The following is a 15,444-nucleotide window of genomic DNA, read 5'->3' on the forward strand; positions in this document are numbered from 1 at the left end:
GTGTGTCTCTGCGTATCACCCGGGACCAGCTCCATCCTAGCCCCGTGTGGAACCTACACAAACACAGCAGGTGTGTGGAACGAAACCCTTTGCACTGATCGTGGTCTTGGACACTCTCCCCTGGTGCCAGGAGAACAATCAGATTGTTGAAGCAAGCGAATAGTACAGTCATTCCATTACCTATGTGGGGCCCAACAGCTGTTCTCGGACTGAGAAACACACTCCTTGAATCACCTGCAAGACAATCCTGACCTCAGCACCAACCTCTCTCTTTATAAGCCCAATTCCAATGTCCACCAGGACACGATACAATCATTTAAGACTAGGAGATGCAATTGGACCTGCAGGGGAATTCAGGCAGGCAGCATGCAATTACCGGAGTTAGAATTTTGGGGGTGACCCCTTTCATCTTGCAAAATTGCCATGGGCTCTTTAACTCTCCCAAGCGATCAGCACCCTGGTTTTACATCTTATCCAAAAGACAGGGCTGATCACTCCTGTCAGCTCTCACAAGCTGAGCAGAATCAGGTCAGTACTTGGACGGGAGAGTGATATTCCCTAAGTCGCTGCACTAAATCAATGCACTCGCCTGGGGCAATCTCTACTGATGCACTGGTCGTTCAGCTGCAGGAGAAGGAAAAGACATGGCCGGTTCCTCAATTTTTCTGAGGCTCAAATCCTTCCACTCGGGCAGTAACTGGGGAGCGTAGGCGGATGGCATGCAACTGTGAAACATTTCATGCTGCCTCAGGTGCTATATTTTTAAGTCACAGCCACAGTAGAACCTCAGAGTTATGAAGACCAGAGCTACAAACTGACCGATCCACCACACCCCTCGTTTGGAACCTGAAGTACACAATCAGGCAGCAGTAGAGACCCCAAAAAACCAAACACACTAATACAGACGAGTGCTGTGTTTAAAAGTAAACTACTAACAAATAAAGGGAAAGTTTAAAAAAAAGATTTGACAAGCTAAGGAAACTGTTTCTGTGCTTGTTTCATTTAAATTAAGATGGTTAAAAGCAGCATTTTTCTTCTGGATGGTAAAGTTTCAAAGCTGTGTTAAGTCAATGTCCAGCTGTAAACTTTCAAAAGAACCAGAACGTTTTGTTCAGCGTTAGGAACAACCTCCATCCCCGAGGTGTCCATAACTCTGAGGTTCTACTGTACGTACTATTGCTCCAAATCTGTAGCCAACTAGGACTTCACGGTAACAGTAGAGGTAGAACTCAGACCCTCTTGCTCAAAGACACTGGCCTTTATGATAAAGGAAGGTCTCTGCTACCCATGAGCAGTATAGGGCCAATGATACACAGCCAAATATTTCTTATTTCACCCAGAAGAGGACAGGCCCCCACAAAGGCATTAGCCAGTACATTCCACTATACCCGTTTGCTGGTCACCTTAATGCCATATGTAGGGAGGTATCGAGAGACATAGGTAAGATTGAAAGGCTGAGGGCTGCAGTCCATCGTCCTGGTCAGTTTCTCTTTGATCCAAGTAGAGATCTCCGCATCTGTATTCAGCTCCGAGCCTTCGTTTCCCGCAAGCTGAGGGACAATCTCCCGAACCAGCACTGCAGACCTGAGCACGGGGCGGGAAGTGAACAGAAAGCCACGACGTTGAACAGAGGCATAAAGTCAGGAAAGGTTGCAGAGAGAAGTGCTCCATCCATCTCAAAGCAACACCCCACACCTCTCACTCAGGCCCAGAGAGAAGCACTGGGAGACCGATGCTGCCTGGCTGGAACCATCCATGGGGGTGACAAAAGATTACATCACCCAGTCTGCTTAGAAAAGGTCCAAGACTGGAAGTGCAGAGGGGCTGTCGGTCAGGACCGAGGCACTCGTGAGCTGGAGTGGGCTGCAGGTCTGGAACAGATCGGGAGAGCTGGTGGGAGCGTGTCTCAAGACTGAAATAATGGAGGGGAGGCTGCGGGTCAGGACTGAGATGTCTTGGGGGAGCCCAGGGTAGCAGGGGCTGCAGATCAGGATTGAGGGGCCCTGGCAGAGCAGCGGGGGGGGGGACCTTCCTGCATTCGAGCTGGTGGCACACAGTGCTAGCAATGCTGTGCCAGTGCCCCTGCTGTCCCTGTCCTTTCAGGGGCAGCAAATTCACCCACACGAATAAGCCGAAAGAAGAAAAGCTCATTTTTCTCAGGCCCCTGGCACCAGCTCACCTGTTTCCCATGGCGCTGTAGAGGCACCTCTCCCCGGCGGTGGGCACGACCGAGTCTGAATAATAGATCCTGTCTGAATAGTCAGGCCTGGGCTGGAAGAGGCCGAGTCTGACCCAGTCCCCCTGGGGAACCATGCGTCTCTGCAGGGTTTGATGGCTGGAGTCCACGGGGGCTTTGAGCAGCCTGACTAGCAGGCTGGCACATGGGACATACCTGTGGGGAGAGGAGCGGCACAGGGGTGAGAGCCTGCACAGTCCGCAGCAAAGCGCGGGACGTTACAGAGACAAGACACACACAAGAAGGGAGTGAGCTGGCCGGGAGCCAGGCGCCAGGGGTTACCGTCCTGCGGAGGTGAGGGCACCGACAGAGAACGGCTGGTCCGTGGCAGGGCCGCTGTGGTACAGGCGAAGCTGGTGGGCACCCTCGTTCAGAGAGACCTAATCAAAGCAAAAGCTACAGATCACTTGATCCACTCTCCACTGCTAGCCACAGCTTCCCCCTCCGAAGGGGCAGAAATCGCTCTGCGAACTCACGGCTGCCCCCACCACTGTCCTGGACAGACCCTGCAGGCATGGACTAGCAAAATGTGCTGCCTCCTAACCATGTTCCAAGCCTACAGCTGATTTCCAGCCTTGGCCTGGGAAGCCCTTGTGGTCATTGGATTCCTGGTTTCAACAGCAATCCAGCTTGTCCGGATCCCCCCAGCCTTGCCCCGCCCCGCCCCAGAGCCCGGGGGAGCTCCCCCCCCCTCGCCCCGCCCCAGAGCCTGGGGGAGCTCACCCGGATCCCCCCTGCCTGCCCCAGAGCCCGGGGGAGCTCGCCCCAGAGCCCGGGGGAGCTCGCCCAGTTCCCCCCTGCCTGCCCCAGAGCCCGGGGGAGCTCCCCCCCCTCACCCCGCCCCAGAGCACAGGGGAGCTCACCTGGATCCCCCCCGCCTCGCCCCGCCCCAGAGCACGTGGGAGGTTACCCGGATCATAGAATCATAAATAATAAATAAATTAATGGAGATATCCTATCTCCTAGAACTGGAAGGGACCTTGAAAGGTCATCAAGTCCAGCCCCCGTGCCTTCACTAGCAGGACCAAATACTGATTTTGCCCCAGATCCCTAAGCGGCCCCCTCAAGGATTGAACTCACAACCCTGGGTTTAGCAGGCCAATGCTCAAACCACTGAGCTATCCCATAGACTATCAGAGTTGGAAGGGACCTCAGGAGGTCATCTAGTCCAACCCCCTGCTCAAAGCAGGACCAACTGCAACTAAATCATCCCAGCCAGGGCTTTGTCAAGCCTGACCTTAAAAACTTCTAAGGAAGGAGATTCCATCACCTCCCTAGGGAACCCATTCCAGTGCTTCACCACCCTCCCAGTGAAATAGTGTTTCCTAATATCCAACCTAAACCTCCCCCACTGCAACTTGAGACCATTACTCCTTGTTCTGTCATCAGGTACCACTGAGAACAGTCTAGATCCAGCCTCTTTGGAACCCCCTTTCAGGTAGTTGAAAGCAGCTATCAAATCCCCCCTCACTCTTCTCTTCTGCAGACTAAACAATCCCAGTTCCCTCAGCCTCTCCTCATAAGTCATGTGCTCCAGCCCCCTAATCATTTTTGTTGCCCTCTGCTGGACTCTTTCCAATTTTTCCACATCCTTCTTGTAGTGTGGGACCCAAAACTGGACACAGTATTCCAGATGAGGCCTCACCAATGTCGAATAGAGGGGAATGATCATGTCCCTCGATCTGCTGGCAATGCCCCTATTTATACAGCCCAGAATGCCGTTAGCCTTCTTGGCAACAAGGGCACACTGTCGACTCATATCCAGCTTCTCGTCCACTGTAACCCCTAGGTCCTTTTCTGCAGAACTGCTGCCTAGCCACTTGGTCCCTAGTCTGTAGCAGTGCATGGGATTCTTCCGTCCTAAGTGCAGGACTCGCACTTGTCCTTGTTGAACCTCATCAGGTTTCTTTTGGCCCAATCCTCTAATTTGTCTAGGAATGATCCCCCAGCTCACCCAGCCCAAGAGCATGGAGGAGCTCGCCCGGATCCCCGCACCACAGAGTGTGGGGTACTTTCCCAGACCCCCCCCCCCACCACCTGCCCTGCCCCAGAGCACAGGGTGGGCTCACCAGATCTCACTGCCCTATTCCCAAAGCGTGGGGGGCTCACCTGGATCCCCTGGGAATCTGCAGCCGGGGCTCTGTGCGTCCCAGATTCCACAAAGAGATTGAGAGCTGCCCAGCCGATCAGGACGAGCTTGGAACTGAACCGATCCAGGGAGTAGAGCTGTAAGAATCAAAGGCAGCTCGGTGTCGAGTCAGAGCCCCCCGGGGAGACCCTGCACCTGCACTTAGACACAGCTGGGCCAGCACCTTGCACAAACTCAGTACAGTCCCGTCACTCGCAGGGGAAGAGCAGCTCCCCTCTCCTGCCCCACACAGCAAGGGCTTGTGGAGATCGTGCCAGCCGGGGAGATGACATCTGTCATCTGCCTGGCCGCAGCACAGACCTTTAGCAAGAGCGTAGCGGAGGGCGGCACTGGTGGATTCCGGATCTCCACGCGATAGTTGTAGAGTGGCTCGAAGATATTGCTGCTCAAATCAATGGCGGTGGAAATGTCTGGCCCGATTCTGAAAGGGAAAGGCAGGGGAGAGAACATAAACCAAAGATCAATGTCTCCCGGGAGAGACGTTTGGGGCTGTTCCACTGTTCTCCGAGCTCAGACCGGGGATGGGGTCTCGACATGCTGCACTAGGATCACTTCAACCCTTGTGTATTCGGGACTGAGATCCATCTCGCACCGGTTAGACAAGCCACCCTGCACCTGCTGAGCGGAGTGGAGCAGCGTGTCTCTGTGCAGGGCTAGCACGCACTATGGGGTCCCCAGAAGTCTCCACTTCATGACCCAGCATTTGCAAGGTCAGGAATTCACAGTGATGAAGGTACGAGACCCTCATGTCTACACAGGGCAGAGGTAAACGTGGATCTGCACGTGCACTAAGGTACACGCATTTTCATTACCATTCCTGGCCCACCTGCACCTCCCCAGGCCCTGGTTCTGATCCGGAGCACATGGCTTGTCATTGCCCCGCTGGACCCAACAGCTCTAGACGACACATTGAGAGAGAAGAGGAAGCCCCGCCCTCCTGGTGACAGCCCATAAATCGCTCCTCCTTACTGGTGGTAGTGGCTGTCAAAGATCCGGCCAGCGACCCTAGTGATGGTGACGGCATCGGGCAGGAACCGGGCCCCGTCGATGTACAGGTCGAAGCCGTCTGTGGCGCTGAAGGGCTCCGAGGCGGGCGTCTCCCTGGTGTGATGGATGAACGCCGCCTGCAAAGACAGCGCCGGATCTTACTGTGTTGGCCGCCAGCTGGGGCGTGGGGGTCGGTCCCGTTCTTCGGGCAAGGAATGAGATGGGGCCCGTCACTGCTGACTACAAGATCCTGCCTCTTGGCAGGGGGTTAGACGAGATGACCCTTCTGGGGTTCTACAGTTCTATGAGGACAGGTGGGGGTGCTTCGAGCCCCACATCTCCTGCGTGTGGGCGCTACACAAAGTGAAACACGGGCAGCATCAGGGGGCACTGTAGTAAAGGCTGCGCTGGCCCACAGGGGAGAGGGGGACATGGATCCCACTTCCCTCCTTCCCTGGCTGAACTGAGGGGACCCCCAGAGGAGTCAGGACAGAGGGACGCCCCGCCCAGGGCTGAGCATGCCGGCTCCAATGCAGATCCTAGCAGGGCAGCATGTTTCCCTATTATTAGGGCCCACTCCAGCCCTGTTTGTAAGTGACTGCTTCATTCCCAGTGCGCCTGCCTACTCCCGCTATGGGCCAGGGGGGTTGCTGGTTCGGGGCTGAAAGCGCCTTTCCCTCAGAGCCAAGCCCTTGGGAAAACGGGGCAGCCCAAGTCCGGAGGCGTATCAGAAGCCAGTGGGCCGAAGGCTGCTGGTTGGCTGCCACGTGCTGAGCCCCCAGTGGTGTCTGCCACTCAGTGGACTGCGGGTGCGGCAGTGACACACTCAGAACGTGGGAGTCTCAGACCAGGTCAGGAGAGAGACATCTAACACCAGGATAACTCCAGCAATCATGCCAAGGGCAAGACTGCCTGTCTCTCAGGCCTGGCCCTGCCCTGAACCCCTCTGTGGGCAGGTGAGACCCAGCCCTCCTGCTTTGCTTGGAGATCCCAGGACCTGGGCACTGGGGCACTCACCCAGGGCCAGTCCTGCGGCTGGCTGAGAGGGACTGGCGACTCGGGTGGGAAAGGCTGCTCCGGCTTCTCGTCGCTGAACAGGTGCAGCCTCACGCTGGCACTGCCGTATGGCTCGAAGCCCTTGTGCTGCCGCTCCTCAGGCTGAGACGGGCACCACGCCGCACCCACGGAGACAAGGCGGGGGGGGGGGGGGGGAGGAGATGACGTCAGTCAGGGTGCGATGCTGGCTGTGGCCTGAGAGGTGGGGATCTGTGCTGGCGCTGAGCAAGGGAATCAGGTTGGTCCTGCCTCCCGTGAACAGGAGCCCTCCAGCCATTCTTCTGCTAGCTCCTTCCACAAACACGCCGAGCCAGGTCCTGCGCCCCTGCCGTGTCCCTGTGGCACCGTGGAGCGGTGGCTGGGACTAGCCCTGGGCAAACCCCCTCTCCTCTCGCCATCAGAGCCTGGCGCAAACCTTCCTACGTTTGCACAGACTCAGGCCCAGCCAGTCAGACCATGAGCTTTCCCACATCTGGGTTACACGGGAACTGGCCCCCAACGAGGGGGGGTGATGGAATCTACTATGGGGAGCTTATGAGGTTCAACCCGTGCTGGAGACAGAAATCCAGGACATCATAAAGAAATAAACTTCCAGGCCATATTTCCAACACTGTTCCTGTTCTTTCAACTCCCTGCTTAACTAACCCTCCAAAATGCCAAAAGGTGATGCTGTAAGCCAAGGCATTGCAACATCTCTGTGCTGATGTCCTCAGAAGAGCTGGGAGCAGCATTGCTTAGGCCTGCCCTGCCAAGGCCTACAGCCAAAAAAGACATTTCTCTGTTTGTTTCCATGCCATGGCGTTTGTTCCCCAACAACCACCGGGAACAACCTGGAAACTGTTCTCCTGGCAAATTTCAACCCTGAACGGGATGGAATGGAAAACTGGAGAAACGCATTAATTAGCGGGGCTTAGAACTGCCTGCTCAAGGGGCCTGGATTCGGATCAACAACATAATGGAAAAAACATCAGGGAATCAAGGAGGGAACATTTTAGTGCCAGGCGAAAGCCTCCACACACCTGCTGCGCTTTCCCACGGCAGTAACCAGTGTGGTGGTGCAGAACGTGCATTGCCCATGGAGGTCCCATAGGCATCACTTTATATATCCCCTATAGACTGACACTGTTCACAAAGGCCCTGCTCATGCAGTCCTTACTCAAGCAAGTCAATGAGAGTCAATTGCCAGAATGAGGACGTCAGGATCAGGCCCTCAGCCGCCTGCCTTGTTTGTCCCATTATTACCCTCCAATGGGGTTAACCCCAGGGCCATCATGTCGGCGTCTGTTGGCCCAGTGACGGGGACAGACTTACCAGGACTGAGAGCGTATGGGCAGGAGGCACAGGGCCATGATACAGGGTCAAATCGTGGGGCCCCGTGTTCCAGGTCACTGCTCCTAGGCCCCCCTTCGTTGCCACATCTGTAAGGACAGGATGTAAAGAAACTAACTTCACTGTCTCTCGCTGGGAACAGAGCCCCCAAGCCTCAGGCTGGCTGGGACACCATATGCACGGACGGCTTACCGGATCCAGCAGGCTTGGTCAGTCTGAGGATGGCCCAGGCAGCCAACCACGCATCAGTTCCCAGCAGCAGCTGCTGCCCGCCCGACCCCTGGTCCCACGGGGTGGTGGCCACCCCTCCACTGGGCCAGTGGTAAAAGCGGACAATCAGGATCATGTCCTCCTGCGGCAGCAGGTCCAGGAAAGTCACCTGGGGGAGAGAGAGAGGGGCTGCGTTTACAGAAACCTCCCTTGAACGGGCCAAGGGGTCTGTGCCCGTCTAGCTTACACAGCCGTGTCTGAGCGCCACACAATCACTAAATGGACTTCCCCTCACACGCCCCTGCAAGGCAGGGCAGGGCAGCTCCTGACCCACAGAGAGAGTAAGGGTCTGGCCCAGGGTCATGCAGGGAGTCCATGGCACAGGCAGGATTTGAACCCAGAGCTCCCGAGCCCCAGGCTGGTGTCTTAACCACAGAGCCATGCCCCCTCCCTAGCCACTGCCCTGTCCGCGCTCCTCACCCAGGAGCTGGTGTTCTCCAGCCTTCCCAAAGAGGAAGCACGTCTCCTGGCCCAGCTTCCTCGCCAGCCATGGCTTTCAGAACGCTCCCTTCTGCAGGCTACCCGGGAAGTCTCTACCCCCCACCCACCGCCCTGCTCACTGAAACATCCCAGGGGCGTGCTGGGCTCTGCATGGCCCTCATGCCTCAGAGGGAGGGACCTGCCACCTTCCTGCTTGTGCCCTGCTGGGCCTAGAGGAGGGCAATGCGATGTCACAGCCCCCATAGCACGGCGACCAAACCTCCCGCCGCCAGGGTTCTAGCTGGGGAGAAGGGTGTTCCACATGCCAGGGCCCACCATGTGGGTACCACCCAGAAGGAATGGGCTTGTGGGCAGAGGAAGCAGATGTCTGTCCCCCTGTTGCAAATACACCCCAACCTCCTGCAGGAACCAGACCTCGGGACCAGGTGTTGTATTTTTTGTTCGTCATTAGACCTAATAACTGCAGTGCGCACGGCTGGGTCTTTCTGCACCCTGTGTCGGAGATCGTGCGGTGTGCTACGGGGCACTAAGGGGAGACTGCAAGCAGCCTGGGGTTTATGGGCACGATGGAATAGGCAACGGAAGAACAGGGCAAAATTGCCAGTGGTCTGGCAGGGTTAGGCATTAGGGGACTGTGGGTGTGCTGTGAGCAGGCCAGGGCAATGGGTCAGACAGGTGCATTGTGGGTACCGGGCAGGGGGAATTATGGGTGTATTGTGAGCAGGCCGGGGCAGCGATCAATATGTGCACGTTTCCTTTTGCTGGCTACACCCGTCGGGGTGCCGTCCCATGGAACAGGCTGCCCCTGCGCAGTTCAGACGGAGCTCAGGCTCCCAGACACCCACACACTGGGGCTGACTGCTGCGGTCAGGGAAGGCAAACAGAGTTGTACCGAACTCTCCCCAGCTGCTCTTCAGCTTGTGGGGGGGTCATTTTGACTTGTGTCACTGATTCTGGACTCAGCGGCTTGGACCCATCTGGACTAGGGCTCCCCTGCTCTCTCTCTGTGGCCAAGGACTCAGGGCAACCTTGTGAAATCCTCAGTTTGGGGAACCCCCCCCTTAAGTGACACCCCAAAGTTCTGTCAAGCTACCTCCTGCTCCCCGAATATGAAGTAGCCGAGTTTAATGTTGGATCTCACAGGGGTCGCGTAGCAAGTCATCCCGGAGTTCCTGGTGCTGATCACCTGGACAGACAGACAGACAGACACACACAAACCTATTAACAAGGGGAAGCTGTAAAGTCCTGAGTGACGCTCCAGACTGTGGAGCAGGTTTTCATTGCAGAGCAGCAACAGGGAGTGATTAAGCAATTGCTCCCTGCAAGTGATCTGCTCCCACCTGAATGGTGGAGGGGCCAGAGCAGGGATGAAATGGGGCTGGAGCCCAACAGGCCGGGGTTGTGGGGGTGGAACTGCTCTCCCTTCTATGCCCTATGGTGGCAAATGGGCCCCTCTCCCCTCTTAGGAAAGCCTAGAGCTAGCAAAGTGCGGGGTGCCCCTGAACGGCCCCATCTGACGTGGAAATAATCCCTCTCTTCAGCACCTTCCTCTCTAGCCCAGGCCCAGGGGCTGGGGGTGCTGTCGATACATTCAGACTCTCCGTTCCCCAGGCACACAGCGTCGGCTCCCGGTGGGAGTCCTTCACCAGCTGCTCCAGGGGGTTGGGGATCCGGCAGCTGGTGCATTCACCCTGGCAGTGACCATGTTCAGATGCAGAGGTGAGTCCTACCTGCCCCGTTTTCTGGTGATAGCCGGTCAGCCTGAGGACCCCGTCTCCCAGCGGGGCGCCTTTCACCCGGTCTATGATGAACCCCAACCTCTTCCCCGCATCGTCGTCATTCCTGGGCTCTCCCTGCTGGGGCTGCACCCTGCGTTCCTGGGCCTCCGTCAGCTTCCCGCCCCGAAGGGCTGCTCCACCACGCCTGGAAGGGTTCGGCCTGATTACTGATTGCTGCGTGCTGGGCCCTGCAGCAGCCTCGCGAGGGGAGGGCTGGCTCAGCAGCGGGGCTTGGGGAGACCCTCCAAGAGCCAGGAGGGCACAGATGGAGCAGAGGCCTAGTGGTGAAAGGCCCCAGCCCCCTTCCCTGTCTCACTTCAGGGCCTGGAGAGCTCAGTGGCCCCTCTCCCCCGGCATTATGCTCTGGGCCACCTCCCCTTACCCAAACGGGACGGGCACAGGCCAGTGCGAGAGACGCCGGCCTCGTGGCCCACAGCTGCGCGACCTGGGTCCTGCGAAAGGGCGGTCAGCAGCCAGACTCCTCGTCATCCCTTCCAGGGCTGTATTTGGGGGGCACCTGGTGTCACCTGTCGAACAACAGGGGCAGGTTGAGCAGCCGCAGCCCCACAGAACGACCAGGCTACAGCACGGCCCGTTACGGTCCCCGGCCCCACAGCACGGAGAAAGACAGGCGGCCAACGGGAAGAACCAGACAATCCAACAGTCTTTACCTGCGAGGGCCTTGGAGTGGTCTGTGATCCCTGAGCTTCTGGGTTCCTGCCAGGACCCAAAAGTGAGGCGGGGGGAGGAGGAGGAAAGGGGGATGGGAAGAAGGGAGCGTCTGAGCTGGCTGCAGTACAGTGCCCAGGATATGCGGGGCCCGCAGGGTGTGTGCTGGCGTCAGGGCGCCTGGCGCTGTCCTATGCTTCCCTCCCTGAGTCAGCAGCTCGTAGGTGGTGGCGGGGACGTTAAAGAGAAAGCCAGGGATGTGCTGCTGGCACGGCATGGCCCATCGGGACAGCACTGACCCCTTGGCCTGCTGAGGGCCAGCGCTAAGGGGCAGACTCGGAACGAGGGATATGCAGGCTGCTCTGCAGAATACAGGGCTCACTGAATTAGCATCGGCCACGTTTCCGGCATCATCGCGTGGTGGCTATTTATACAGCCCCTTCCATCCCAGGCAGGGCAGAAGGTAACCGGGAGGTCCCTTACGGAGCCAGGACAGGGCTGCCCCCGCCAGTGTAGGTGGGAAGGACCAGGGCAGCTAATGAGACCCAGCCCACGTGTGCTTGGAAGGACAGGGCACTAGCTGCTAAGCTACAAAGATGACCTGGGAGAAGGCACGCAGCAAAGGTGGGGATGCTTAGATCAGGGACAGGGTCACCCCGAGCGGAGAGCCCAGGGAGGAGAAATTAGCAGGTCAGCGTCAGACAGAGAGAGACCCCGGAGAATCAGAGACAGCTTTTGTTAAGCAGTGACAGCCGGGGCCAAAACCACCGAAGGTGAGAAAGAGGAGCTGGACTCTCCCCAGGCTGGGATCCCACAAACCCGGGACCCCTTGTTGCTGGTGTTATTCACACGCCCATCAGAACATGCCTGGAGGCCCACATGGAAAATCTACGCACACAGCCAATGGGTAGGGTCTATCCTAACCTAATGTCAGAGTGACCCCCAAAATACCAAGCCCTTCAGCGCCGCTATCCCCAGGAGAGCGCCTTGGGGGCGTCTCCGTGTGCTGGGAAGGCCAAGGAACCGGAGCACTGTCAGAGCAAGCGAGGGAAGCAAATTCCAAAGCGTGGCTGGGGGGAGGCTCTACCCCACCAGAGGAAAACGCACGGCTGTGCAGAGCCAGGAGCTATGCAGACTGATCTTTAACACCAGCGGAGGATCTTGCTGCTGATGTTTACTGCTCAGAACAGAAAAGCAGTCCGAACTTGGGATAAAAAACAGTCTGCAGGATTTGCAAGCTGGTAATGAATCTGCGGGTCCTTTAAGCATGGCTGCTAGGGTTACCATACGTCCTCTTTTTCCCGGACATGTCCGGCTTTTCGGCAGTCAAACCCCCGTCCGGGGGGAATTGCCAAAAAGCCGAACATGTCCGGGAAAATGGCGGCTCTGCTCCACCCCGACTCTTCGGCTCTGTTTAAGAGCCGGGCTGCCCGAGCGCTACCGGCTTCGGGCAGCCCCCATGCCTCCGGACCCTGCGCCCCCGGCCGGGCACTTCCTCTCCCGGGCTCCGGTGGCGCAGGGTCCGGAGGCACGGGGGCTGCCCGAAGCCGGTAGCGCTGGGGCAGCTCGGCTCTTAAACAGAGCCGAAGAGTCGGGGAGGAGCAGAGCCGCTGCGGCTGGAGGCTCTGCTCCTCTTCGGCTCTGTTTAAGAGCCGAGCGCTACCGGCTTCGGGCAGCCCCCGTGCCTCCGGACCCTGCGCCGCCAGAGCCCGGGAGGGGAAGTGCCCGGCTGGGGGCGCAGGGTCCGGAGGCAAGGGGGCTGCCCAAAGCCCGAGCACTACTGGCTTCACGGTTTGCCGGGCAGCCTCCAGACCCTGCGCCCCCATCTGGGCGCTTCCCCTCCCGGGCTCCAGCTGCACTGGGGAAGCGCCAGCCGGGGGCGCAGGGTCTGGGGGCTGCCCGGCAAACCGTGAAGCCGGTGGTGCTGGGGCAGCCCTTTCCCCGTGGCTGGGAGTGGAAGGGAGGAGGAGGCGGAGTTAGGGCGGGGCTAGGGGTGGGGAAATGGGCAGGGCCAGGGCCCGTGGAGGGTCCTCTTTTTTTATTTATTAGATATGGTAACCCTAATGGCTGCCCCAGGCCAGGCGTCGTGCATTGGCAAGCACTGCTTAGTATGCACGGGAATACAACCACAGAAATGCAGGGCTGGAAGGGACCCTGAGAGGACATCGAGTCCAGCCCCCTGTGCGGAGACAGGGCCAAATAAACCTAGACAGGCATTTGCACGTGCAAATGACAGAATGTACCCATCACGCCATGTGCTAATCCTGTCGGAGCACAGAACCTGGGCCTGACCCGCAGTCTGTGCTCAAGCAAAGTTGCCAGTCGTGGGTGTTCTGCCTGCAATCGTGAGTGCTGGGTTTTAGGCTCTATCATTTACACGGGCAAATGGCTGAAAAATTGGGCACCTGGATTTAAAGGCCTTTAAAGAAAAAAAAAAATTGGTCCTTTAAAAGAAAACAAACTTATAGTGTGACCCCAAAAAAGACACATTCAAACCATTCACAGAACACACAGTCCAAAGGCCCAGAACCTGCTGCCACTGCATTCGAAGCCAAAACTCTCATGGACGTCAATGGCAGCTGGATTGAGCTGTGAGTCCTAAAAAATTACCCTGCAAATACAGACAGACTCGTGGTACAAAGATTCTCAATGTTACAGGCGGAAGGATACGAAAAGTAGTCCTCCCTGAAATGCTGGCTGAAATGTTTCTAACATTCCCACCCTTTTGCCCCCTTCACCTGCACTCTGCCCCCTCCCCAGCACTTCCTCCCACATGTACAAAACCAACCCACCAGAGAGGCATTTCCTTCTCCTGCCTCAAATGTAGAAACGCCTCTCTCCTCCCACCCCAAAAATTCCCCCTGCCTGAGGCCCAGGCAGGGCACCATTTAGCTCTACCCCAGGGACACGTTCTGCAGACAAACAACGCCATGGCTTTAATGTCGGATATCTGGGGCCAGGCAGGCTGGAAACGGGGGCTTGCTTCTGCTGGGAAAGGCAGGTTTCCCCCCTGAGGGACCCAGCACTAGCTGCTAGCCCTGGAAGGGCCTGAGGTATCCGGCTTTAACCCCCTGGCTATTATATCTAGGAGAACTGTTTTCGGGGTGTTTGAGATTTACTAACTTTCATTATTCGCTCCCCTCGAGCCCTGCGCACAGGGAGTTGTGGTAACGAAGGGCACGTCTACACAGCAACGGCGCTCAGAGATCAGATCAACTGACCCGAGCTCACGCCGCAGGGCTAAAAATTGCAGTGTAGACATTTGGGCTCCGTCTGGACCCCAAGATCCTTCCTCTTACCTGGGTTTCAGAGCCCGGGCTCCAGCCCCAGCTCAAACATCTGCACTGCTATTTTTAGCCCCACAGTGCAAGCCCAAGTTAGCTGACCTGGACTCTTGCTACCAGCGGGTCTTTTTTGCTGTGTAGACGTATCCTCTGTGGTGCCTGACTTTTTAAGTCGAGGGATACAAGAAATAGTCCCATTACAATTCCTAAAAAACAGTTTTTCTGCAACATGTGAGGCATGCACAGAATATACAGAAGCCTGGCATGGGCCGGTACCTCCTGCCCTTTGTCCATCTCTGTCTATTTGGATGATAAGCTCTTTGGCCAGGGACCTCTCTTTGGATACATCTGTACAGCACCTGGCACAACGGGGCTCCGATTGCCTGGGGCCTGTGTACCTGACCGTAATACAAATACTCCTGTCTATTACTAAAACTTGTTTGGGTTGGTCCCATAACTCACAGATGAGCTTGTCACCTACGAGTAATGCAGCCACCCCAAAGGAGCGCTGATAAAACCCTTTCACCACCCCGTAGTGCCATGTATTATACAAACCCACATAGGCGCATTCTCACACACACACACACACACACACGACTCTTGGGCTGTGTTTATGCGTTTTTCCATCCTTTTAATACGACATTTTGATCATTTTCCTGACTCAGGGTGAGGGGAAGGGAAATCCCATTCCCGGAGGGCCACTCCTGGAATGGGGGGAAGGGCTGCAACATCCCCTTTCTCACCTTTGACTAGTTTTGTGCTGGACACGCTGTTCCTGAATAGGAGGCGGGTCAACAAAGCCAGTGTAAGGAGGATCAGAAAGGTACAGGCTGGTGGGGGCAGGGTGGAAAGGGCGTTGGGTTGGAAGGCTGCCTGCAGGGGGTGCTGTGCGGCTGGACACCTGTAATCAAGAGAAGAACGCACATTCATTACAGAAAGCAGCCAGGATGGAGGGGCCACCCCTGCTGCAGAAATAACGGTCTATTGGAGATGCCACACGGACAGGAGGGGAGAAAGCTGCCTGGGTGACATGATGCCGTTAGAGGAGTCACTGGGCAGCCGGGGTTGTATCTCCGAGCCCTGGATCTGAAAGCAGGAGCGGAGCAGAAAGACCCTGCAGGGAGACAGAGCACCTCGCTGTACCTCCAATAGCAGGAGGCTTTGCGTGGAGTCTACCCTCCGACACCTGCCTGGGAGCGAGCAACTGAGGCGCATGTACACAGGGTGGAGTCCGGGCCGCTAGCC

The 15,444-nt window shown here is 57.1% G+C and overlaps 1 protein-coding gene across 3 annotated transcripts in view; it reads right to left on the minus strand.

Moving 5' to 3' along the window:
- Positions 1–15,444, minus strand: part of CCDC17 (coiled-coil domain containing 17) — a 40,035-nt gene that overhangs the window by 8,774 nt on the left and 15,817 nt on the right. Inside the window, exons 15-27 of one of the 3 annotated variants that reach the window (XM_065553731.1) lie at positions 14,943–15,100; positions 10,199–10,391; positions 9,562–9,654; positions 7,950–8,136; positions 7,740–7,846; positions 6,390–6,530; positions 5,355–5,509; positions 4,686–4,806; positions 4,346–4,462; positions 2,519–2,616; positions 2,180–2,392; positions 1,404–1,584; positions 181–234 (exon numbers count right to left, since the gene is read on the minus strand). In XM_065553731.1, coding sequence (XP_065409803.1) covers positions 181–234; positions 1,404–1,584; positions 2,180–2,392; positions 2,519–2,616; positions 4,346–4,462; positions 4,686–4,806; positions 5,355–5,509; positions 6,390–6,530; positions 7,740–7,846; positions 7,950–8,136; positions 9,562–9,654; positions 10,199–10,391; positions 14,943–15,100 — 1,818 coding nt within the window. The remainder of the gene's footprint in view (positions 1–180; positions 235–1,403; positions 1,585–2,179; positions 2,393–2,518; positions 2,617–4,345; positions 4,463–4,685; positions 4,807–5,354; positions 5,510–6,389; positions 6,531–7,739; positions 7,847–7,949; positions 8,137–9,561; positions 9,655–10,198; positions 10,392–14,942; positions 15,101–15,444) is intronic. The other 2 variants (XM_024103961.3, XM_065553730.1) reach the window with 2 other exon arrangements.

This window comes from Chrysemys picta, chromosome 8 (assembly GCF_011386835.1).
Source record: "Chrysemys picta bellii isolate R12L10 chromosome 8, ASM1138683v2, whole genome shotgun sequence".
Lineage (NCBI taxonomy): Eukaryota > Metazoa > Chordata > Testudines > Emydidae > Chrysemys > Chrysemys picta.